Source organism: Rhineura floridana, chromosome 15, assembly GCF_030035675.1.
Source record: "Rhineura floridana isolate rRhiFlo1 chromosome 15, rRhiFlo1.hap2, whole genome shotgun sequence".
NCBI lineage: Eukaryota > Metazoa > Chordata > Lepidosauria > Squamata > Rhineuridae > Rhineura > Rhineura floridana.
The window spans coordinates 25,783,765-25,810,824 of record NC_084494.1 but is presented as its reverse complement, the minus strand read 5'-3'; the positions used below and the strand labels follow the sequence as shown (position 1 = coordinate 25,810,824).

General features: G+C 42.1%; 1 protein-coding gene across 1 annotated transcript in view; it reads left to right on the top strand.

The window, feature by feature from the left end:
* The window catches only part of LOC133370842 (IgGFc-binding protein-like), a 94,812-nt gene that overhangs the window by 33,843 nt on the left and 33,909 nt on the right, over positions 1-27,060 (top strand). The window contains exons 20-23 of the mRNA XM_061597719.1: positions 3,044-3,093; positions 17,130-17,180; positions 22,576-23,793; positions 25,421-25,761. Of these exons, the coding sequence (XP_061453703.1) occupies positions 3,044-3,093; positions 17,130-17,180; positions 22,576-23,793; positions 25,421-25,761 (1,660 nt within the window). The remainder of the gene's footprint in view (positions 1-3,043; positions 3,094-17,129; positions 17,181-22,575; positions 23,794-25,420; positions 25,762-27,060) is intronic.

Below are 27,060 nucleotides of genomic sequence, written 5' to 3'. Positions count from 1 at the left end.
CTTCACACTGTTCCCTTCCAGTGAGGAGTAAAAGCCGTCTGGACCAAAGTGGACCCATCCCTCTGCTGCTTAACCACTGGGGAGCAACTCTTTGCTTCAAAGCTCTAGAGCAGATGTCTTCGTCAAGTATCCCCTGGCTTTACATTTTCATGTTGCTCAGCCTGATAGCAAGTTTACTCTGATTACCAAATAAAATGATTTTTATGTTGTAAACCACCCACAGAGCTTCAGCTATGGGGCGGCATACAAGTGTGATAAATAATAATAATAAATGAAATGATGGCACTTTTTCTTAAGAATCAGTCAAAACCATTTCTAACTGTCTGAATATGCAAAGAGATGGGGTGGGTGGCTGGGTGGGGAAAAGATTTCTTGGCTCTGTTCAAGCAAGGAAGCAATGTGATCTAGAGCTTGGGTCCCCAGATGTTGGCAGACTACAACTCCCAACATCCCTGATGGCTGGGGATGATGGGAGTTGTAGTCCAACAATATCTGTGGACCCAAAATTGAAGAACACCGCTTTACAGGAAACGAGTATTGAATTTTGATCTAGGCTCTAGTCTGTGCTCAGCCACATTTGAGTGGCCTTGGCCATCACTCTCTCTCTCTCAAGTCCCCAAATAAGGGGAACCCTGCTGGATCAGACAAAAGGCCTATCTAGTCCAGCATTCTGTTCTCACCCTAGCTAACCAGATGCCCATGGGAAGCCCATATGAGGCCAGTAGCCTTCTCCCATTTGTGTTTCTGGTATTCAGCGGCATACCTAATACATAGTGTTATGGTGAGGTTGATATAAGACAAAGTTCATACCATGTAACATAGCCAGATTTCAACAACTACTTTCTTTCTTCCTTTCTGGCATTTTCATTCTAGGATGATGTGACAGAAACAGGGAACAGAAGTGAGGCAACAACTGGCTTTGATAGACACAATGCCATTATCTATTGACTGGGCTGCCACTTGGTATCATAGCGCGATTGATTGGATTGAGCGCGGCATTGCTCCAGGCAGAGCATAGTCAGGGATGAAGGAAGGTTGTGTTGTTGCACACAAAAGCACAGCCTTCCAAAATTAACAAGAGTGTTATATGTGGGAAAAGCATCAAATATATTGAATCTCTGTCTCTGTCTCTGTCTCTGTCTCTCTCTCTCTCTCACACACACACACACAAACACACACACACACAGAGAGAGTTGATCAGAGGTGTGCAGAAGCAATAGCAATAGCATGACCCAATGGCAAGCCTGCTCATGTGCTACTCTGACCAACCAGAACAAAGAGGGAGTGGAAAATAGATAGGGTGTCCACCAATGGAAATGCTGGACCTTGCTTGCTGTTGAACAGTGTCCTCCTGTGAGGTGAGCAAAGGGCAGCTCTCACCTGGCCTGAGGCTGGCTTTCTGTCATTAAACTGCCTTTTCCTCCTGCTGGCTGGCTGTGCTTGGTGTTGGGAGAGTAGTTTGATTCCATTCACACTGAAAGGTGAGCCTACCTAATTCACACTTTCCAAAACAATATGTGAACAGAAACATGGACATCCTTCAAAAGTCTCTCTTCTCTGAATTTTGCAATGCAGGTCTCCAGCCAAGTTATGTGTTAAAAAATGCATATATTCACTAGCAGGCAAAAAAACCTGGTGGTTTAAGAACGTACCTATAGCCAACATATATTTCTATTAAACTTTAAAAAGCAGGGAAATTGGGCAGCTATAGTGAATGCACCAGGGGAACAGGAGACCTAACCTCCCTGAGATATTGTACTGCCCTACACATTTGTCAAAATGCAAAAACAATTTGGGTTGGTCTTTCACAGTCCAATCCAATTCCTATGTAGAATTTGGTAACGTGCCTCTGAGCAAAATTTGTTAAATTAATTAAAAATCAGCCAGGCATTTTTTAACTTTTAAACTGCAGAAGATGAAGGTCAGAATATGGGGCAAGGTCAGTAATAGGATTACAGGTACTCTGTGAAGATGGCTGATTTTTAATGAATTTCAACAGATTACGAGAACTCTGACAGAAAAAAGTCCAAAAGAGGTCTGGTTTCTCTCTCTCTCTTTTTTACACTTTGAACTCTCGATTTTCTCTGCCATGAAAATTTAGAGGGTTGTTATGCAAGCATTTCTAAGTTCAGGACTATAAGTTTTGTAAGGTTTTGTTTTGAAATGAGCTTATGGGAAGCATCAGAATGGCATGGGGGTATTTTCAATTTAACATTGTGGAATCCAAAAAATCCATGCCGACTATAGTATACAGCCACTCTTGTGGCTGTATAACTAGGGTGAAATGTGCAGAAAAATGCATGCATTCATGAAAATAACATAAAAATGTATTATATTAGCGGAAATTGCTTTGCAGAAAAAGTGTATACTAAGCAATATGGCATACAAAATGTGTATATTAGGAAAAGTTTTCACTAAAATGCTGAAGAATTTTCATGAGGACCTTTTTTAAAAAAATAATAAAATTACAAGCTACTGTGGAAGTGTCCCTGCTTTTTTCCTCCAAAACCATTCATTATCCTAGAGTTCTCCAGGGAACAAACCATATTCTAAAAGACTTACAGTCTACACTATTTGTTGAATGGCATATAGTTGCATTGTGACACAGCTAATGCTCTACCAGTTTTCATTTCTAACCCATAACCTGGGAAAATGAACACTTAATATCTTGCACTAATAATTGCCATATATGCCAATTTACATAAACTGTCCTCCAATCCCCTCCCCATTGTCCAATTCCTGCTCCTAAGTTATTAAATAACTTATTTATAAAATCAATGTCCTGAGCGTTCAATATACCTGCTCCACGTCCTATTCCTTTAAAATAGTACGTAAGACATTTCTTTTTATACTCTGGTGCCTTGCACCTGAACCTCAATCTTGGAATTTATTTCACCAGCCTTCAAATATAGGGTTAACTATATTGCGATTTTGTGAATAAATTCTAGTAATGTTCATATCACTAAAATCCGATAAAAAAACTATATTGAGAAATCTGGTGCTTCTAAAATTATTTCCTGCAATTCTGTTTTGATTATTTAAGGTGGTACTACAGTTACAGTGGCACAGAAAGATCCTCCATGGCACAGAGTGGTAAGCGGCGGTAACGCAGCCGAAAGCTCTGCTCATGGCAGGAGTTCGATTCCAACGGAAGGAGGAAGTTGAATCTCCGGTAAAAGGGGTCGAGGTCCACTCAGCCTTCCATCCATCCGTGGTCGGTAAAATGAGTACCCGATATATGCTGGGGGGTAAAGAAAGGCCGGAGAAGGAACTGGCAATCCCACCCCATATATACGGTCTGCCTAGTAAACATCGCACAACGTCACCCTAAGAGTCGGAAACGACTCGCACTACAAGTGTGGGGACACCTTTACCTTTACTTTACAGTTACAGGAGGCTTAAGAGAATAATAACAACAACAATAATAATTATCACAATGACACAACCACAAATGCATCTTACATAATTCGGGATGGGGGAGAAATTAAATTCAGTTTGCATTTAAAAGTGAACCTACCTAATTCATACTTTCCAAAATAATATGCGATCCGAAATACAGTCATCCTTCAAAATTTGCACTTCTCTGAATTTTACAATGCAGTTCTCTAGCCAAGTAATGTGTACAAAAATATATATGCCATGGTAAAGTGTGTATAAAAATGCATAAGTTACTGAAAACATCATATAAAAATGCATTATATTAGGGGAGATTGCTTTGCAAAACTGTGCATCTTATGCACACTTGCATGCAAATGTGTATATATTAGGATAAATTCGAAATGAAATGCTGATGAATTTTAATGAGGATTTAAAATTTATTTATTTATTTATTATTTAATTTGTATCCCGCCCTTCCTCCCAGCAGGAGCCCAGGGCGGCAAACAAAGCACTAAAACACTTTAAAACATCATAAAAACAGATCTTAAAATACATTAAAACAAAACAGCGTTAAAAACATTTTTTAAAAAAAACTTTAAAAAAAGTTAAAAACATTAAAAACATATTAAGCAATTCTAACACAGATGCAGACTGGTATAGGTCTCAACCTAAAAGGCTTGTTGAAAGAGGAAAGTCTTCAAAAGGTGCCGAAAAGTTAGCAGAGATGGCGCCCGCCTAATATTCAAAGGGAGGGAATTCCACAGGGTAGGTGCTGCCACACTAAACATCCGGTTCCTATATTGTGCAGAACGAACCTCCTGATAAGATGGTATCTGCAGGAGGCCCTCACCTGCAGAGCGCAGTGATCGACTGGGTATGTAAGGGATAAGACGGTCTTTCAGGTATCCTGGTCCCGAGCTGTATAGGGCTTTGTACACCAAAAAAAATTGCAATCTGATGTGGAAAAGTGAACCTAAAAGTGGAAAAACGAGAAACTAAGGGAAACCAAAATTGACAGATTTGCACATCCTTGTCTAAGATATAGGATTTGCAGGGCTTAAGTGACAGACATAGGGCACCCCACCCATAAGCACCCCAATCATACATCAGTCCTTCACTGCAGGTCCTCTACTCACATATTCCTTTAAAGTTCTGCCCTTTGAACATCTGCATCCGAGTTACTCCTGATTTGCACTATTGCATATCTGAGCCCATTGGCATTTCAGCTAAATGACTCCTGCCTCATTTTACATGGCTTCTGTCAATATTTCTTAAGAACCTATTGTAAAATGCCTTCTGAATGGAAATCATTTGCTAGCACAAATATTTGCATGGTGGTTTAAGCAGGGATAGTTTGGGCTGGTACAATGGGTGGGGTCTCAAAAGATAGGTTGACCACAATCTTAATAATCAATATGGTGATAATAAACCTTTGTTTCCCATATTGTTGCCTTTTATTTACATCAGAGACAGAGACCCAGGAACTAGCAGTCAAACTATGATGTAACCATTAAAGTTTATTCCTCTCCCAGAGAGAGGGGGACGGATGGTAGTCATAAACCCAGATACTTTGCCTTCACCTTTAAAAGGTCTAAAGGCAGGGCTGGCACCATGCCACAGCAGTCCCCTGGTTGCCCCTACAAGCATGCCACCTTCTTTACAAATTCGCCAACACACATTGCCATCTGTTACATATAATTCTTTATCACCCAGAATGTCTCTGAATGTGCATTTTTTCCATTCATTGACAAGAAACCTGACAAGTTCTGTTTTGTTTTGCACTTCTCAAATGAACTGTCTCTATCCCTTGATTTTGTTTGACCCCATAATGCTGCTGTAAATTACCCCTGATGGTGCAGCATTCTCTGATCTGTGGTTTCTCTCAGCGTCTTTAATGGAAGACATGTTGTATATTTCAAATACCACATCTGCTGTGCTCCTTGGCCCCCATGTGACCTTCTGGAATATCTTCTGTGGCAATGAGATAAAAGTCTTACCCTGGGCAGGCAACGTGTTCTGTAGAACAGCCATTCCGTCAAACACTGATATGGCAAGCTCTGGGTACTTGTCTTCGACCTGAACTTCTTGAATGAGATAGTTGAGGAGTTATGCTTTGTTTGTCTTCCTGGGATGAGAAAATGCATCACTCAGAGACCAGGGCAGAAGTCCCAATGGGTATGAAAAAACAGATTTCTTACAGATTTTTCGTACCTGCCGCAAAACAGCCATTTTACCAAAGAGTGCATTCAGAGTCTTATTCTAAAAACAGTTAAAACCTTCTAAAAACAGAAATATCTAAAACAGTTAAAAACATTATCTCATACAGTGATCTCAGGGATGCCAGGAAGAGTGTCCTTCAGCCATCAAATGCCTAGATATACAGGAATGTTTTCAAATTCCTCTTGAAAGTCAGTAATGATGGAGACAGGAGCATCTCACTAAGGGCATTCCACAAACAGGCAACCATCACTGAAAAGGCCCTCTCATGGGTCAATGCCAATCAGGCAGTTCTTGGTGGCACCACCATTACCAAGGCCTCACCTGAAGATTGTAGGGTCCAACATAGTTGATACTGGTGAAGGCACTCTTTTAGGTACTTGGGCCCCGAGCTATTTAGGGATTGATATGCTAGTACTAACACCTTGAACCGGGCCCAATAGCTAACTGGCAGCAGCCAGTGAGTGCTTTCTGGACAACTGACACAAGATACCATGAGGCTGACCCACTCACCAGCCTAACAGCTGCATTCTGCACTAGCTGCAGCCTCCAGACCATCTTCAAGGGCAGCTTCACATAGAGGACATTAGAGTAGTCCAGATGGACACCAGAGCATGGAAACTGTGGCCAGGTTACTGTGGTCCAAAAACAGCCATAGCTGCTGAATCAACCTAAGCTGGGCACAAGCACTCCTAGCCACAGAAGCCACTTGTGACTCTAGTGAAAAGTTGGAATCCAGGTGCACTCCCAGACTACAAAACTGTTCCTTCATGGGGAGTACAGCCCTCTGAGAACAGGTGATACACCTGCTTCCCGGACATAGGAATCACCCATGCACAGCAGTTCTGTCTTATCAGGATTCAGCCTCATCCAGCCTATCGCTGCTTTCAACACCTTCACAGCCTCTCCTGATTCTGATGGACATGAGAGATAGAGCTGTATGTCATGATACCATGCTCCAAATCCCTGGATGACAGCTCCCAACAGTTTCATATACAGTAGACGTTAAATAGCATAGGAGACAGAGACAGCTCAAATGCCATGAAGCCAAGCAACCATCTCCCAGTACTAATTTTTAATAGTGACCCTGCAGGTAGGAGTGGTGGAACCACTATAATCCAAGACCTCCCATCTCCTTGAGTCACTTGAGAAGAACATTATAGTTACATGGCTTGGGACCACAATACTTGATGGAACGCCTCTCCCGATATGAACCCACCTGTACACTACATCAGAGCTTGGAAAAGTTACTTTTTTGAACTACAACTCCCATCAGCCCAATCCAGTGGCCATGCTGGCTGGGGCTGATGGGAGTGGTAGTTCAAAAAAGTAACTTTTCCAAGCTCTGCACTACATTCAAGATCAAAGGCCCTCCTCCGGGTGCCTACTCCAAGGGAAGCTTGGTAGCTGGCAACAAGGGAGAGGGCCCTCTCAGTGGTGGTCCCCAAATTATGGAATGATCTTCCTGACGAGGTGCACCTGGCGCCAACACTTTTATCATTTTGGCGCCAGGTCAAGACTTTCCTCTTCTCCCAGGCATTTTAGCATGTGTTTTTAAATTGTTTTTATATTGTTTTGAATTTTAAAATTGTGTTTTAAATTGTTTTTAAAATATGTTTTTAAATTGTGTATTTGTTTTAATGTTTTTGATTGCTGTAAACTGCCCAGAGAGCTTCGGCTATGGGGCGGTATACAAGTGCAATAAATAAATAGATAAATAAAAGCCACTGAGAGGTCAAGGATATGACCTCAGGGTATGGATTTCCCCCCTCTGTCCTAACGCAACAGCTCAGTTCCTCAACAGGAGAGCTCCTTGTCACATTACCACCCACCAAACAGCCTGCATACACACATTCTCTGTCTGCATGCAATTTCCACAGAAGCCGAAAGATTTCCTTGTACTGAATTATGAGATATTAGTTATTGCATGGCCACTGCTTTCCGAGTCAGCGAAGCCTGTCCCATTAAATATTTAACAGGTAGTTGCCTCCTGGGAAGACAATACTGCATTTCCCAAGAATACTTTAATTACCTTTCTCTTTTCCCCCACCCAGCACCACAAACACAGATTTCCATCTCCAAGTGTGTGTTTGGCACTGTGCCTGATTGGCTGAAAAGGTGTACAGTGGAGAGAGGGCTGGGCCCATACAGCTCTGAGGCTTTTGAGTAGAAGGGGAAATTCCACCAGCTCTGTCTTTTCCTATTATTCTCCTATTATTGCAGCCCTGTGAAAGGAAAATGTGGGATCTGCTGAAGTTTTGCCCCCTCCTATGCAATGCCTAAAGCAGAGGTGGCTAACCAGTGGCCCTCCAGAAGTTGCTGAACTACAGTTCCAACCATCCCTGCCCATTAGTCATTCTGGAAGGGGCTGATGGGAGTTGGAATTTGACAACATGTGGAGGGACACAGGCTAGCCACCCAAGAGGGGTGGGGAACCTCCAACCTGGGGGCCACACCTGGCCCACCAGGGGTTCAAATGTGGCCTGTGATGGCATTTTCCCCAAACCATGCCCACCTGCCCCACCACACCTAATGTCAGGTGTCTTCATTGAGCTCAAAAAAGACAACAGAGATGGTGCCAGTCTGCTATGTAATGGAAGGGATTTCTAAAGGGCGGGGCTGCTGCACCAAAGAACCAATTCCTACATTGTATAGAATGGAGCTGCTTAGATAGTATTAACATCATGGCATATCCAAGGGTATAGTCATCTGGAGTTTCGGAGGTCTTAGACCTCTTACTTTTTTGGGAGCAGTGTCCCAGTAAGGTCCCTAAGTCTCCAGTATCCTACAAGCCAATCAGCACGAAAGGGGAGTTTGTTAGACACTGAGTCTTCCAACATCCTTCTGTGTCATTTCCTGCTGACTGAAGCCAATCACAGTGAAAGGAAGTGAGTCAAACACTGAGAAGACTCTTCTCAGTAGCCAACACTTTCCCCTTTCATGCTTATTGGCTCCTAGGGATGTCTGTTGTTGTGGGAGAAGGCATTAATAAGGATCTCTTTCTCAACCCCGCAGCAAAAAGGGGTGTGTGGCTGTGACTAACATGAAGAGACCCTCTTCTTCTATCCTGCCTTTCCTCCCAGAAGGAGCCCAGGGCGACAAGCAAAAAACACTAGAAACACTAGTCTAAAACATCTTCAAAACAGACTTCAAAATATATTAAAACATCTTTAAAAACATCTTAAAAAGCAATTCCAACACAGACGCAGACTGGAATAAAGTCTCTACTTAAAAGACTTGTTGAAAGAATTTGCCACTATACTACTGGTCATGTCACATCATACCTAACACAAATTAATCATAGATGAAAACCCTGTTATTCTCCTTGTCTGTTGCCACAAATCTCCCCCTGCCCCCAGGTTTTCATACATAGAAATGCCCCCAACCACTCTGCCAGTATAGTCTCTAGGATTTATGCCTGTCACTAACTCTTAGCTCAGGATCGTACCTGCACTACCCATTTGCTCTCTCCCCAGGGGATATTATACGGCTACCAATAACTTTTGCCTTTTTGAAAATTGTCTAATCATAAAACATATTTTGCATGCTAAGTTCTGCATGGGAATTTGAATGTTTGCTAAGCAAATAGTGTGGTGGCACCTTAACTCCCTATCCTTAAATATTAGACAGGTGCCATCTCTGTTATCTTTTTGGCGCCTACTGAAGACCTTCCTCTTTCAACAAGCCTTTTTAAGTAGAGACCTTATCCCAGTCTGCTTCTGTGTTGGAACTGCTTTTTAATATACTTTTAAACCTTTGTTTTTTTAAAAATGATACGTTTTTTAACCTTTTTTAAAAAAAGACTTCAAAGCTTTTTTTAAAAAAAATGTTTTTAAAGTTGCTTTGTTTTAATTTATTTTAGTGTCTGTTTTTATGATGTTTTAAAGTGTTTTTAGTGCTTTGTTTGCTGCCCTGGGCTCCTGCTGGGAGGAAGGGTGGGATATACATCAAATAATAAATAAATAAATAGTTCCCTTCTTTAATTTTACCGAACAGCAGAATCTCCATAGGTGAAGTCATTTTATTTCTTGATCAACTAAACCTGAAGAGAAATGCCGATTGTCCGTTAAAATTAAAACTAGAGGCATTTCACTCTAGGATTGCCTTGCCGCAGAACTCATCCTAACTCAGTGTCCTGACTCAAACTAGAAATTAGTCCCTAATAACTAAATATGGCTTCAACGATGGAAAAGGGACCACAGACCTGGGGACCAAATGCAGCCCTCCACGCCTCTCTATCTGGCCCTTGGAGTCTCCACGGACACGTCCTTTTCCCCAAAGTCACACCCCCATTGGCTCCACTTTGCACCCTCCTTGAGTGTGTTTGCCTGACTAGAATGTGTCCTTGACCTCTGATAATGCTTCTGCCTTGCCTGGATGGGATGTGTGTGTGTATAGAAAGAAGCATATTGTGCAAAGTTCTGACATTTGTTGCTCCACCCAGTTTTTCTCCTTGCTCCACCCACCATTGGAAGGGTGCTTAGAAGGGAATGTGACCCTTGAGCTGAAAAAGATTCCCCAGCCTTTCTTAGATCCTGTTATCCTCATGGAGGCATAAAATCTTCTGTGCTGAGGGTAAAAGCTTTAACTGCATCGTTGCTAAATTTCTTCCATCAGGAATTGAGAAAAACGAACAACTGTAAGTTTGCATGAGACTAAAGAACAGGAAGGAAGCCAATATAATATAATATAATTAAAAAGGGTTCTAGGGAAATTCAGGATATTATGAACCTCTCAGTCCAACATCTGTACTTTTAAGGTAGGAATAAATAAATAAATGTAAAAAAAAATACTGCTAATTCTTTGACGGCGTCCATCAACAAACACGAGAAGAGAAGTTATTGGGCACATAGTATATTTACATGTTCAACTGGCATTTAAGAAACAAGTTGTTCAAAGCCACCCCCACCTCCCCACTATTTCATCACTTTATTTACAGGCTGCAAATTGGGAGGGCATTCTGGTTATTTTTCAGGGGAGGTTTTAGATTTTGGAGTGAAAATACACCCAGCCATATTGTGCACATCCTGGCTGCTCTCCCCCATTTTATTCTCTCTCTCTCATGCCCTTCAAAAATCAATATGAAGATTCATATTTAAATCCATGCTTAATTACATATTTTATCACAAAATCCCATAAAAATGCATATTTTATCTCCAAGTACTTTTGAAGTTGTCACCTGATGTTATAATGATGTCAGGAGAGTAACAAGTGAGTGGTCTGCAGGGGTTGGGGAGAGCTAAGAATTCAGCCCGTGGACTGGAAAGTGCTCCCTGCTCCTCTGCAATATGCAAACCAAAACAGGTATTCAAAATTCACTCTTTTCTTGCTTTTGTGATGAAGGTCTCCAGCCAAACACATGCACACAAAGTGCATATATATTCATGAAATTAATGTACAGAAATGCAGTATATTGGAGAAAATTATTTGCAAAAATTGATAGATTAGGAAAGATTCTGTACAAAAATGCATATATTGTGAGAAATGTGTATGAAAATGCATAGGAATTGCCATTCAGACGTTAAAAAAAATCCCAGACACATGTGGAAATGGAGCTAACGGCTTTTGAGAATGAAAAAGAGAAACAGAAATGGACGCATTTGTCCATCCCTGCCTTGCCAAAAAACTACAAAAATCTACATTTGCCTGACAGAGGAGAATAATTCTTCCTGTTACTAAAACTTCCTCGAAAACCTCCTACCTATAACCTCAGTGAGGGTTATAAAGAATATATTTTGCATATTTTCATACTAGGATTATTCATTGTTTAAATAGATTTATCAGTGTTTCCTTGTCAGAAAAATCAGATAAAATGCTTTGTTTGCCCTGTTAGGACACTGGTTATGTCATGAAAGAGTAAGCTACTATATAAGGTGAGCTACTGCGAGTACTGCCCAGATGCATTCAGCAGGTAAGTGAACTTGTTACCTTTCTTTGATAAGTTAATGATGCTTTGATATGGAGAGAGGCCTGCAGAAAAGCCATTTGGGATCTATGTAGCCTAAGGCTGCAATCCAATACATGTTTACTCAGAAGTAAGCTCCCTTGGGTTCAATGGGACTTACTCCCAGGTAAGTGTGTATTGGAATGCAGCCTAACGCTACAGCCCATGGGAGTGGCTGGAGAGTTAAGACAACTTTTGCCAACCTGGTACTCTCCAGATGTTTTGGGCTACAACTTCCAGCAGGCATAGTCAGCACAGCTGCATGGACTGGGACTAACAGGAATTGTAGTCCCACACATCTGGAGGGCACCAGGTTGGCAAAGGTTGAGTTAAGGCATGCCCATCTTTTAGAGTCCTATATCATAACATTTCTATTATCAAATTGGGAGAATGTTAAGAACATAAGAACAGCCTGCTGGATCAGGCCAGTGACCCATCTGGACCAGCATCCTCTTTTCACAGAGGATGATCAGATGCCTTTGGGAAGCCCACAAGCAGGATCTGAGCACAACAACACTTTTCCCTCCTGTGGTTTCCAGTAATTGGTATTCAGAGGCATGCAGCCTCCGACACTGGTGGGAGAATGTAGTCCACATAGCCAATAGCTCTTGATAGCTTTATCCTCCATGAATTTGTCTTATCTGGTATAGTGGTTAAGGTGCTGGACTACGACCTGGGAGACCAGGGTTAGAATCCCCACACAATCATGAAGCTCACTGGGTGACCTTGGGCCAGTCACTGCCTCTCAGCCTCAGAGAGAGGCAATGGTAACCCACCTCTGAATACCGCTTACCATGAAAACCCTATTCATAGGGTCGCCAAAAGTCGGAATCGACTTGAAGACAGTCCATCTTTTACAGCCATCCAAGTTGGTGGCCATCACTGCCTCCTGTGGGAGTAAATTCCACAGTTTAACTATGTGCTGTTTGAAGAAGCACTTTTTTGTTTCTACTGCCCTGAATTTTCCAACATTCAGCTTCATTGTATGTCCATGAGTTCCAGTGTTATGAGAGAGCGAGACAAACTTTCTCCATCCACTTTCTCCATGCCATACCTAATTTTCTACACCTCTAGTGTGTCACGTTTGACTCGCTTTTTTCCTCTAAACTAAAAATCTCCTCATTAGGGATTGGCAAGTAATTTGATTCAGTTTGCATTTCAAGCCAAATCTATCAAATTTGCCCTTTCCAAAATAATATGACAACCGAAACGCAGCCATGCTTTGACATTACCACTCGTTCGAATTTTGCAGTGCGCTTCTCCAGCCAACCAATGCTTACAAAAATGCATATATTAGGGGAAAGTGTGCATAGAAATGAGTATATGAGTGAAAATAACATACAAAAATGCATTATATGATGGGAAATTGCTTGCAAAAATGTGTACATTAGTCAAAACTACCTACAAAAATGTGTTTATTAGGAGGAATTTGCACTAAAATGCTGGAGAGCTTTCATGAGGATTAAAAAAAAAGCAAATTGCTGCAAAACATGGAGAACTGAATTTAAGACTGGAAAAATGAGAAACTGAGAGAACCACAGTTGACAAACCTTTCCAGCCTTATTCCTCGTAGGGGAATTGCTCCATCCCTGTAATCATTTTGGTTGCCCTTTTCTGAACCTTTTTCCAACCCCACAACATCTGTTTTGTAGTGAGGAAACCAGAATTGTAAACAGTACTCCTAGTGTGGTCACACCATAGTCTGCAGTCAGATGGCACTTTATTCTGTCTTCCGAACATTTCCTTATCTGTTAATTTCAACATTTTATGTGATCTTTCACCCAACATACAAGCTGCTTCTAGAAATGCAGCAGAATCCAGTAGATGTGTAGTAGTCAAGTCTGTGTTAAGTGTTGCTGGGGGAAAAAAATCCGTGTTTAGCCCTAGAACCTGGAATATTGTGGGAATTTTACATTGTAAGTTTCCTGTGGTTTTCAGGAATCATGCCCCTACCCCTCATGTAATGACATTTTAGGCAGTGTTTTGGCATACCAAGCAGTGAATCATGCAGAAAGCGTGGGGGAATGGCGACATGTCAATTGACGTTCCTTGTTGTGTCACACCACAACTACTGGTTTTGAATGAAATTCAGTGCAACATGGCAGTATATGGATCAACAAGCCACAGGTCCATAATGCAATAGGTACTGCAGAGTAAAAGGAATGTTAGAAATCAGGACAGAAGTACTTGCATTATAACCAGTAAAACCAATGCAATAAAGTATCCAGATCACGGTCTGAAGTATCCAGATCACGGTCTTGTCCTCATTTATTGGATGAGTTTCAGTCTGTGCAGCTTGAGGATGTTGACAGGATCCTTGGACTGGTGCGGACGACCACGTCTGTACTGGATCCTTGCCCCTCTTGGCTGGTGAAAGCTGGCAGGACCGGAACCGCTGGTTGGGCCAAGGAGGTAATAAATGCCTCTTTAAGAGAGGGAGTGGTCCCTGACTGCCTAAAAGAGGTGGTGGTGAGACCACTCCTGAAGAAACCCTCCTTGGACCCAGACAACTTGAACAACTATAGACCTGTGGCGAATGTTCCGTTCCTGGGCAAGATCCTGGAGCGGGTGGTTGCCGGCCAGCTCCAGGGGCTCTTGGATGACACTGATTATCTTGATCCATTTCAATCCGGTTTTAGGCCCGGTTTTGGCACTGAAACAGCCTTGGTCACCCTGTATGATGACCTCTGTCGGGAGAGAGACAGGGGAGTGTTGATTCTCCTTGATCTCTCAGCTGCTTTTGATACCATCGACCATGATATCCTTCTGGGAAGACTCACGGAGTTGGGAGTTGGGGGTACTGCTTGGCAGTGGCTCCGCTCCTACTTGGTGGGTCGTCACCAGAAGGTAGTGCTTGGGGAACATTGCTCGACACCCTGGACTCTCCATTGTGGAGTCCTGCAGGATCGGTACTGTCCCCCATGCTTTTTAACATCTACATGCAGCCGCTGGGTGCGGTCATCAGGAGTTTTGGGGTGCGTTGTCATCAGTATGCTGATGACACGCAACTCTATTTCTCCTTTTCATCCTCTTCAGGTGAGGCTGTTAACGTGCTAAACCGTTGCCTGGCCGCGATAATGGACTGGATGGGGGCTAACAAACTGAAGCTCAATCCTGACAAGACTGAGACGCTGTTGGTGAGTGCCTTCACTGCCCAGATGGAGGATGTTCATCCTGTTCTTGTTGGGTTACACTCCCCTTGAAGGAACAGGTTCGTAGCTTGGGAGTTCTTTTCGATCCTTCCTTGTCTCTCGAGACCCAGGTGGCCTCGGTGGCACGGAATGCTTTCTACCATCTTCGACTGGTAGCCCAGCTACGTCCCTATCTGGACAGTGACGACCTCGCCTCAGTTGTTCACGCTCTGGTAACTTCTAGGCTGGACTACTGCAATGCGCTCTATGTTGGGCTGCCCTTGAAGATAGTTCGGAAACTACAGCTAGTCCAGAATGCAGCGGCCAGATTACTGACGCGGACCAGAAGGTCTGCTCATATAACACCTGTTCTGGCTCGTCTGCACTGGCTTCCTATTTGTTTCTGGGCTAAATTCAAAGTGCTGGTTTTGACCTATAAAGCCCTACACGGCATGGGACCGCAATACCTGGTGGAACGCCTCTCCCAATATGAAACTACCCGTACACTGCGCTCAACATCTAAGGCCCTCCTCCGGGTGCCATCCCATCGAGAAGCCCGGAGGGTTGTGACTAGAACTAGGGCCTTCGGTAGTGGCCCCCGAACTGTGGAATAGTCTCCCCGATGAGGTACGCCTGGCACCGATGCTGCTATCTTTTTGGCGCCAGGTGAAAACCTTTTTATACTCCCAGGCATTTTAAAGTGTATTTTAAATTGTATTTTATAGTGTATTTTATCAGTATTTTCATTATTGTTGTATTATGACGTTGTTGGTTCTTTGTTATTGTTTGTTTTGATCTTTGATTTTGTTATACTTATTGTATTTATATATTGTGCTTGTTTTATCTTTTATGTACACCACCCAGAGAGCCTTTTTGGCTTAGGGCGGTATATAAATAAAATAAAATAAATAAATAAATAAATAAGCCCTATGTCTAAATGCAGCCATAGATTTGCATAACACCACTGTGATATTAGCAGTTTTATCTTCAATTTCTTTCCTAATGATCCCTTCCATGTCCTATTTATAGTCATCCTCACATTGTCTTGGGGGAGAGGAATGGCTGAGACCAAAGCCAAATATTTTACATGAACTCTGAAATGAAATCCAGCAAAAATTAACTACGTTTACAGACATATAAAGCCTCCTTATACTGAGTCAGACTGTTGGTCCATCTCAGCTCAGTATAGTCTACACTGACTGGCAGCAGCTCTCCAGGATTTGAGTCAGAGCTCTCTCCCAGCTTGGGGCTGAACCTGGGTTTTTCTGCATGCAAAGCAGTTGCACCACCACTAAGGGCTACAGCCCTTCCCCAAATGTTAAAGAGTTGTATATAGAATACTCTAGTAGAACCAACTGGAACAATAACTTTAAAAGCAGGGGGAACCTGAAATAAAAATAAAGTGGCTTCTTTCATAGGATTGGTGTAGACATTACTGAGATATGTGAGGAGCTTTTTGGACACCTTAAATCACAATTACATTTTACCATCTCCTTTCTCCCTCAAACACTGAGTGCTTATGTAATTTAGTGAATTTTCTTAAATGACAAAGAAATTATAGGATCAAAACATGTTTCATTTAAGAGAAAGATGACGATTTTGCAAGTTCATTCATGCACCATATAATAATAATAATAATAATAATAATAATAATAATAATAATAATAATAATAATAATAATAATAAATCAGTCTTCTCAGTGGCTGACCCACCTCCCTTCACTCTGATTGGCTCCAATCAGCAGGAAAGGACATGGAATCATGTTAGAAGTCCCTTCTCAGTGGCTAACATGCTCCCCTTTCATGCTGATTGGTTTGTAGCATGTGAAAACATAGGGACCCTGCTGGGACCCTGTTCCCAAAAAAGCAAGGGGTCTAAGACCCTCCAAACCCCTGGAAGGATACATCACTTAATATAAATATATGGCAAAATGATATCGATATAGGTCAAAGCCCCTAATTAAACATATGGCTGGGAGAGGGGCAGGGGAAGGAGATGTGTCTCAACTCCCCCAACCAAGAGCAGGCATCAGTTCTGCAGGTTGCTGCCCCACAAGCGGTTTTCCTACTGCACCCGCACCCAGCAGGATTGATGCCTCTACTCAACAGCTGTTGAGTGGAGGCCTTGAATCTGCAGGGTGGGGCTCAGGCATTGGGCCTGCCTTCTCCTTGGAAGATGCAGCAGGTAGGTCTCAGCCTTTATGCAGGTTTTCCTGCCTGATGCCTGCTTCTCCTTCCTGCCTGATGCTCCACTCCCTGATAGCCCCAGATTGATCTGGGCCATCCAACCCAATCTGTAGCAATCCATGGCAATCTCTCAACCTAGTTTGGCCAAGACCCAAATCCCTCTGAAGAGGCCCAATTTGGCTTGGGCCCCACTTTAATCCAGCAGAGAGCTCTGGAAAATGCATACCCTCGATATGTAGATTACCTGAACATCTTTCTTCCGCTGTTTTGTAGCCATGGCAAAGAGACTGCTGCTGCTTTGGACCTGGCTGGCACTCCTATGCGGTGAGTTTGTTACCTAATGAGCCTGCAGGATGCCCCCCCCCCGGGGACACTGTGTGCACTTTTGTCTCTGTGGGGCAGTTGGGGATGATAACAGGCCAGGGACCTGCTCAGAGCCTGACAAAATTCTCCTTGACAAAAATGAATTCCAAGGCATGACTATAGCTATCTGACACACAGCCCAGTGTCCTGTTGGCTAAGCTGACTCATGCCAAGGCCCTACAGTGGTGGGGAATCCATTGCAGATGTTGTTGTGTTCCAACTAAACCACAAAAGAGGAACTATTATTTTACTACATAAATGCACAAAAGAGAAAAGTCAACGTATGGAGCAAACTGTCCTTTATAACTAACATGAGGTATACATCACTCTTTCCCTAAAATTGTAAGCTGCTGAATAGGACCCTTTAATATAGACCAGTATTTCATTAAAATATTATATCACATCAAAAATCCAAAAGTATAAATGTTTACATGAAGATGAATTGTGTCCCGAAACTTAAACACATATCTGGAGCAATGAAGAACATGAATCAACTATTTTATAGATGTACATGTGAATATAAAGGTGAATATTTGTTGGAATTCTGAAGTGATATATTTTAATGAGAGAGTTGTTTATATGAAAGGGTACCATTCAGTAGCTCAGAGTGCAATCTTACTGGTATTCATGCCAGGCTGAGGGGATCCAGGATATGGCAGATCTCTGGCTGAGCCAGCTGGTTCTGGCTCCATGGGGCTCCACCGGCATAAGTCCCTCATCCCGGCTCAGCTGAGGTTCAGCTGAAACCATCACCAGTTAAGCTGGTATAGGTCCCCAGAAAGAGGCATTCTGGGTATGTGGTGGGAGTGCAACTGGCAGGAGGGTTTTTTTTACACCATATCCTACTTCCATTCAGCTTGATTAAATGACCTCCTGGCGTAAGTTAAGCTGGGGAAAAGCTCTGCCAGTTCTCCCCTCCCAAGGGCTCCTGAATGGAGTTAGGTTCTATCATATTTGAAACTGTTTTAACCTAATTTATAGGACTATGCCCTTAAATTATCCCAGCTTCCTCAATGAAGGATTGCTCCCATAGGCTACTAGAATAATTATAGGGAAAGAGTGATATATAGCTCATATATTAGTTATAAAAAACAGTTACTTCATACCTTCACTTTGGCTGTTGGACTCCTGCTCCATCAGCCACAGCTAGCCACAGCGAATGTTCAGAGATGATAGGAGTTGCAGCCCACCAACATATGGAGGACGCCAGTTCCCCATCTCTGAGGTCAAGGCTTTACAAAATGGAACTCTGCTGTATAAGGACCTGACTGATTTACTCAGCTCAGTTTACACTACACAACCACAAGCCTTAATAGATGAAAGAGGGAGCAATTGTTCTTTCTGTCAAATCTCTCCACACTGTTTTCAGGCTCAGACACTTAGCCTTTCCTTCTAGCTAAGGTGCTACAGTTTCCTTTCGTATTCTCCATGACATGACAGCACCCCAGTTGTGGCAGACCTTCCCCAAAGAGGCCTGCCTGGCATTTACTTTGGATGCTTTTCAGTGTCAGGAACATCTTTTTTTTTTTTTTGGTGGTATAGAAATAGCATTAATTAGTTATTGTCTTTCCTTTTTTTGAAAAAAAAAATGAAATGAAGTTAAGGATAAGTACATAATGATATGTTTGTATTATACAGCCACTCTTGTGGCTATACTATACCCAGCATGGATTTTTTGCATTCTGCAATGTTAAACTGAAAATAGCTCATTTCAAAACAAAATTTTACAAAACTTATAGTCCTGAACTCAGAAATGCTTGCTTAACAACCCTCTAAATTTTCATGGCGATACACAAGACAGTCAGAGAAAATCAAGAGTTTAAAGTGTAAAAAGAAAGAGAGAGAAACCCAGACCCCTTTTGGATTTTTTTCTTTCAGAGTTCTGATTATTTGTTGAAATTAATTAAAAATCAGCCATGCTCACAGAGTACCTGCAAATGATCTGACCTGCCTTGCTCCTCCCCCTCCCTCCTCTACTTCCACTTCTGTTCTTCCCCTGTCCTCCTCCTCCATCCTATTCCCTCCCTTTTGCCCCTTCCCTCCCCCTTCCTTCACCCCTTCCTCCCCTCCCCCTCCCCTTCCAATCCCCTACCCCCTCCCCCCCTTCCCCCTGCTCCTCTTCCATGGTCAGTTTTACCTATTCAATGTATGATTGCATAGGAGTAAATCCCTTTGAACTCAATAAGCATGCAAATGATCAGACCTGCCTTTCCCCTCCCCCTCTCCTTTCCTTTCCCTTCTTTTGTTTCCCTCCCCTGCTTCTCCTCTCCTTTCCCTTCCTCCTCCCTTCTTCCTCCCTACCCTCTTCTTTCTTCCTCCTCCCCTGCCCACTCCAAACCTCCCTCCCTCCCTCCCTCTTCTCCTCCTCCCCCATGGTCAGTTTCACCTATCCTAACCATTTTCACAGGAGTAAATCCCATTGAACTCAATAAGCATGCAAATGATCAGACCTGCCTTTCCTCTCCTTCCACTCTCCTCTCCCTTCCTTATTCCTCCCCTCCCCTCTTCCTTCCTCTTTCCTTGCCCAGTCAAGCCCTCTCTCCCTCCCTCTTCTCCTCCTCCCCCCTCTTCTCTTCCCCCCATGATCAGTTTTACCTATCCTAAGCATGATTGCAGGGGAGTAAATCCCACTGAACTCACTAAGAATGCAACTTGTCCTCCCCCACTCCCCCTCCTGCCTGCTCCCATTCCCCTCATTCCCTCTGCCCTTCTTCCTCCCCTCCCTCCACCTCCGCTACCCCTGCCCTTCCTCTTCCTCCCCTCCCCGTCCCCCATGGTCAGTTTCACCTATCCTAAGCATAGCAGGGGAGTAAATCCCATTGAACTCAATAAGCATGCAAATGATCAATCCATTCTCAGCAAATTTACACAGAATCCCATTTCCTACCTCTGAGATTAAAAAGCAGAGAAATTCACTGATCGGCAAAAAAACCTTGTGTTTTAAGAATGTACCTATAGCCAACAGATATTTCTATCAAACTTTAAAAAGCAGGGAAATTGGGCAGCTATAGTGAATACACCAGGGGAGCAGGAGACCTGACGTCCTCTCTGAGACATTGGACTGCCCTACAAATCTGTAAAAATGTAAACACAATTTGGGTTGGTCTTTTACAGTCCAATCCATTTCCTGTGTAGCTTGAAAGAATTTGATAACATGTGCCTCTGAGCATAGGGTGTGGTGGCAACACCTGCAATCAGCTCAAATAACAGAAACAAGACAGGTACTGTGCTGATCTTGTTTTAGCATGGAGGAAGCAACAATATTAAGACAGTCGACATAGTTCAGATAATCACTTTAAATATGTTTGATTTACTTTGCAATTTTAGTGGTTTCCTATACTAAATCATTTTCTTTTGCTTCTGAATATGTGAAGTACAGCAACACTTCATGTAATTTACACTAAAAGAACCTCCCAAAACAATTGTAGAATAATGGCACTGACTATTCTGCACAATAGTCTCCAATGTACATGAGGAGTGTCTCAGTTTGCACAAGATAAAACAGTGGGAGGTGAAATGTATTCTAGCAAATTTCTAGGTGTGCTCTATGTTTTTAATTGACTATGCCCACCCTTCCTCTAGTGGATTCGTTTAAGCAAAGCAGGCTAAATACATGCATCTTGGGCAGGTCAAGTTTGTTTTTTCCCAACACCTAGATTCATTTCTTAAGTAGCAACATATTGTAATCAGTCTGACTTTACATCAAACTGCAATTTCAGATTCAACTGTTAATGCACCCAAAATAGAAATAGAACATAACCTCCAGTTTGAAACACTAAAGGCTGTCTTCACCATTATATGACATTGACCAATAAAAGGCTTTGAAATTAATAAAAATAAATTTGATACAGATTTTGAGGGTGAATAATGAGAGAAATATAATTTTCTAGATTAGATTTTCTGTAGAAAGAATAGTAACACAGGAAAGAAGCAAAGTAAGAAGAACACCAACAAACATACAAAAACTGTAATTTTCCATCTTTGGAGATGTAGTCCCGCTTGCAGGTGTTGCTGCTACTCATCATATGCTCAGAGCAGAGCTTGGAAAAGTTACTTTTTTGAACTACAACTCCCATCAGCCCAATCCAGTGGCCATGCTGGCTGGGGCTGATGGGAGTTGTAGTTCAAAAAAGTAACTTTTCCAAGCTCTGGCTCAGAGGCACTTGTTACCAAATTCTTCCAAGCTACACAGGAAGTAGATTGGACTGTGAAAGACCAATCCAAATTGTGTTTGCATTTTTACAAATGTGTAGGGCAGTACAGTATCTCAGAGAGGAGGTCAGGTCTCCTGCTCCCCTGGTGCATTCACTATAGCTGCCCAATTTCCCTCCTTTTTAAAGTTTGATAGAAACATCTGTTGGCTATAGGTATGTTCTTAAACCGCAAGAGTTTTTTTTGCGTATCAGTGAATATACATAGTCAAACTCATTGTGTGTATATTAGGGATGTGCTAGAATTCTGCCCAATTCTGATTTGATGCTGAATTTTCCATTAATTCGCTTATTCTGTTGGACGATCGGATTTTAATATAGTGAATTACCGCAGCTAGTTCTGAAAATGGCTTTTTAAAAAAAATTGCTTCTAGAACATTGATTGTAAGAATGATAATTTATCAAGATTTCCCTTTGAAATACTGATATTTTCTTCAAGACTATTTTAAAGGAAATATCAATATTTCCATCAAAATATTGATATTTCCTTTAAAAATATCAAGATTAATATTGCTATTTTTTCTGAGAGGAAAAAAAATGGATCCGTAAAAGTAGCAGTTAGTGGATACAGAACAAACTTGAATCAATGCCAGCCTGTTAGGTCAACATAATGCTTTTGAACTGGCACTGGCCAACGGATCCCATCTCTAGTGTGTATATATATTTATAAGGGTTCAAGGCATCTTGCATTGTGTATATCAAACTGGAATGAAAGTAACTCCATTTTTCAGTAATTCTTTGATCTCTTTGCCTACTTTTCCTGACCATAATTCCCAAGCTTTAATCAGCCAGGTTTCCAATTCAGGTGGATCTTGATTTCCCCATGCTTGACATAAAATCATGTGAGCTGCTGCTAGAAGATGAATAATAATTCCTTGATCTTCCTGAGATATCAGTTCCTTGATATAACCAATAGCATTATTTAAAGTTCCTTTATTAATAATTTTCTGCTTGTTTCCGAGGTATTTCCCCCCCCCCTTGGTAAGATGGCCCCATTATCAAGATCAATAGTTTTGGGGTGTTTTTTTTGTAAGATGGGACAACCAGATCAGTACACAGTATTCAAATGCTGCCACATCATGTGGTTATAGCAGAGCATTGAGATACTTTTACTTTCCTAATAATCCCCTCCTTCTGCCTTTCAGGGTATTGTGGAGCAAGTTCCCGTGGGAAGGAATTTGTCACAGCCTTCCTGCAGAACTACTTGGCAAACCATCCCAATCCCAAGTTTGAGCTGTTTATCACCGGATATCATCCCGCAACCACCGTGACAATCACAGTGAAGAAGCCTACATTCCAGAAAACTGTTTCGGTCAAAGAGAAAGAGACAGTGTCAGTTGTGCTCCCAACCTCTCTGGAGATGATGGGGTCCAACATCTTTGATGGGGCTGTGCGGATCCAAGCTGATAAAGACGTCTCAGTCTTTTCCCTCAATTACAAGCTTGCTACAAGTGGTGCCACGGCTGTGTACCCGGTTCAGCAGCTGGGTACACTGTATTATGTGGTAACCCCAATGGGGGATGGATCAAGTCTTTTCAAGGAATTTGCAGTTGTAGCCTATCAATTTCCCACTCGAGTCACTGTTCACTTGAATGGGGCTGTGACATTCAAAGGGCAGTCTTATGCTGCAGGCAGCAGGTTTGTTGCTGACCTCAAAGCTTTCCAAGCAATCCAGCTGCAAAGTCCCGATGATTTATCTGGCACTAAGATTGAATCAGTTGCACCCGTGGCTGTTTTGAGTGGGCACAGCTGTGCTTGGAAATTCTCAACTTGTGACCATGTTGTTGAACAGCTCTTGCCTGTTTCTAGCTGGGGCACCACCTTCATAGTTCCCCCACTGCCCTTCCAAACTAAATATGACATTGTGTATGTAGTTCCATCTCAAAATACTTTGATCACATACCAATCTGGGCCCACTCAAATCTCCCGTCGTGCAGTGGCTGGGCAAGTCATCCAGTTTGAAATGAAGCCCTCTCAGCCACTTTACTTCACTGCCTATGCAGGGATCCAGGTCCTTTTGTTCTTCACTGGTAGCAGCAACCAGTACGATCCATTCCTCATCAATGTTCCAGCCTTAGCAAGCTACTGCACATCATATCACATTGATGGGATAGGGGAGTTTGATAATTTTGCCGTCATCATAGCTAAATCCTTAGATTCCAGTGGGGTCATGTTAAAGAAGAGACCCCTTGCAAACACCCAGTGGAGACCAATTCCTGGGACAGAATATTCTTTTGCTGAAGTCAGCTTGGGCAAAGAACCCAGTGCCCTCTCTGTAGAACATCCCAGCACTCCTTTTGGGCTCTTCATCCTTGGAGGTTCACACCGGGAAGGCTATGGCTCTGTGGCCCTTTGCTCTTGCCGTACGTATTTATGCATATAATTTAGGCTTACATGCTGTGAATGAGTAGTTTGACTATATAGTTAAAGTAAGCTACATCTTATTTAAATATTTTATCCTTGCCTGTGGCTTTTTCCATTTCCAATATTGCAACCTTTTTGCCCTCCAGCACTGGATGCCATGTTTTAACATTGCTGCCCATTCCCAGTTGGGCATTGTTAGACAAAGTGGCCCCTAAAGGGCAGTAACTGAAGAACCTTAATGGCACAGGAAATGGATCTTCAGTTTTCCATGTATAAATTAAGGCGAGGGTTCCCAGACTGTGGTCCATGAGCTCCATTCAGGTGGTCAAAGGTGTGCCTGTGAAGAACACTTACCATTTGAATTCTATTCTGTAGAATTCAAATTGTTGTAATATAATAAAATACAATGGAAGAAATAAAAGAAGCAATAAACATCCAATAAAATTAAAAAAACCCCATATAGCATCTAGCACAGCCCATGACAATTGCTAAAAGAGGAGGAAAAATCATTAGGTGGTCAAGATGCTCAGCAATTTTCAAGTGGTGCATTGGGGGGGATGAGAACCACTGGATTAAGGAACTGCTAAATTGTCTAATTTGATGAATTTGACTTTCTGTATCAAGCCCAGAAAATCTTACTGAGACCAAAATGCTTAGTAAGTCAGTGTTCATGTGCTCATTTTTTGGAGAGAAAGAAACATCTACATCCTAATCCACGACTGCAGTAAATGACTGATTGGTTCAAATCATTATATGAAATTCAGGGCCCCTTTCTCATCTTAGCGCCCTTTTGTCTGCAGTTCCCTGTCTCCTCTGCCTGCGTTAGGGATGGGGGAGAAATGCATTTTTAACGAGAACCTCTCTAATCTGCCCTTCTTGAACCAATGTGTGAACCAAGACAATTATCCTTCAAAATCCACGTTCTCTGAATTGTGTGATGCAGTTTTCCAATCAACCAAAGTGTATAGAAATGCTTATATTACGTGAAGTGTGAATAAAAATGCAGATATTTGTGAAGACTGCATACAGAAATGCATTAAGGGAAAACTCCATGCAAAAATGGGTATATTAGTCAAAACTGTGTACAAAAATGGGATTTTTTTTAAAAAAAAATTGCACCAAAATGCTGATGAGAACTTTAAAAAAAGTTGCAAAATTGTGGAGAATTGAATTTAAGATTAGAAAAATGAGAAACTGAGAAAAAACAAAATGGACAGATATCTTGAGCCTGTGTCCTCCAGCTTCTTTCTCATTCATTTCCCTTGAATTCTTGTTTCTCACTCCGTTGCCTACTTTGTATCATTCTTCCAGCCACCATCTCTCCCTGACCCTTAGTTTCTGTTTCCTAGAGTATCTTTCCACCTCTCAACCTCCCTGAGAAACCTGATCCCCCCTTAGATCTGTGCAAGGTGTTACTCCCAGCCAAATTGACAACTTCTTTTCCTCCTCAGAAGGCAAACTGAAAACATATTGATAGCCTTGTTCCTGTAGCACTTGAGATGTTCATGAGCAACCAGATAAGTGGCTATTAGGAAGACTATTTTAATGTGATAGCTCCTTTGTCCTCCTGTAACATCCTCCACTAGTCCTTGCTTTTGCAGTGACACAACAATTGTTCCACTCTAGAAACACCAGTGCCTCTATGCGGCTTGTTCCAGTGCAGGAAGAAGGAAAAATGTGAGATCATAGAAGGCCTCCCAGTGTGTGTGGCAGAGTCTGAAGGCACCTGCTGGGCACAGGGAGATCCTCATTATCTCACCTTCGACGGGAGGAAATTTGACTTCATGGGCACCTGTACCTACACAATCGCCATGACTTGCATCCAGGATGAGACTCTTCCTTTCTTCAGTGTTGAGGCCAAGAATGAGAACAGGGGAAACACTCATGTTTCTTATGTCGGCTCTGTGACAGTCACAGTCTATAACATTATCATCTATGTGGTCAGAAATGAGAACGGATTTGTGAGGGTAAGACTGAAAAACAACTTCATTTCTGTTTCTCTCTTGCTTTCCTAAACTTCCTTTGTTTTCCAAGAGTAAGTACATCAGAATCTACTCTACTTCCTGTTTGCTTTTTTTCCCATGCTGTGATAAAGGGATGGGGGGGGAAGAAGCTCTGACAGGTTCTCCCCCACACCATCACACTTGCTAACCTGAACTGGCTACTGTGCCACCTGTTCCAGCAAGTTGCCCGCCATTTTAGATTTAAATGATTTCCCCCAGAGTCCAGCAGTGAGACAGATTTAGCTATAACTGGCTTAAGACCTCATCTACACTGTACATTTAAAGCAGTATCATACCACTTTAGGGATGGGGGAGAATTTCTATTCAGTTTGCATTTCAAACCGTATCTATCAAATTTGCACTTTCCAAAAACAATATGAGAACTGAAAAGCAACCATCCTTCAAACTTCACACAAATTTGAATTTTGTGATGCAGTTGATCAACCAGTGTTCACAAAAATGTACATGTAAGGGGAAATGGTGCATAAAAATGAATATATGAGTGAAAATAGCATGCTAGAATGTCTTACATGATGAGAAATTGCTTTCAAAAATGTGTACATTAGTCAAAACTGCCTACAGAAATGTGTTTATTAGGAGAAATTTGCACTAAAATGCCCAAGAATTTTCATGAGGATTTTTTTTTAAAAAAAAATACTGAATTTCAGGTTGCAAATATGAGAAACTGAGAGAACTGAAATTGACAGATCTTTCCATCTGTATACCATGTGATACAGTAATGGCTTCCCTCAAAGAATCCTGGGAATGGTGGTTGGTTAAGGGTGCTGAGAGTTTTTAGAAGACCTTTATTTCCCCTCACAGAGCTACAATTCCCAGAGTTTCCTGGGGAAAGAGACTGATTGTTAAACTACTCTGAGAATTATGGGAGAAACAAAAAGTCTGCCAGCATTTAAAGCGGAACCTACCTAATTCACATTTTCAAAAAGCAAACCAAAACAGCCATCCTTCAAAATTCACCCTTCTCTGAATTTTGCAATGCAGTTCTCCAGCCATGCAATGTGTGGGTAAAGTTTGCAGAAAGATGCATTTATTGGTGAAAATAACATACACAAAGGCATATTAGGGAAATGCTCTGCAAAAAATGTGTATTATATTAAGCAGAATCGCATACAAACATGTGTAGTAGGAGAAATTTTGCACAGAAACGATGAATTTTCATGAGGACTTTTTAAAGAAAAAATTGCAATCTGGTGTGGAAATGTGGAGAACTGAACTGAAGAGCACAAAAATGAGACAGTGAGA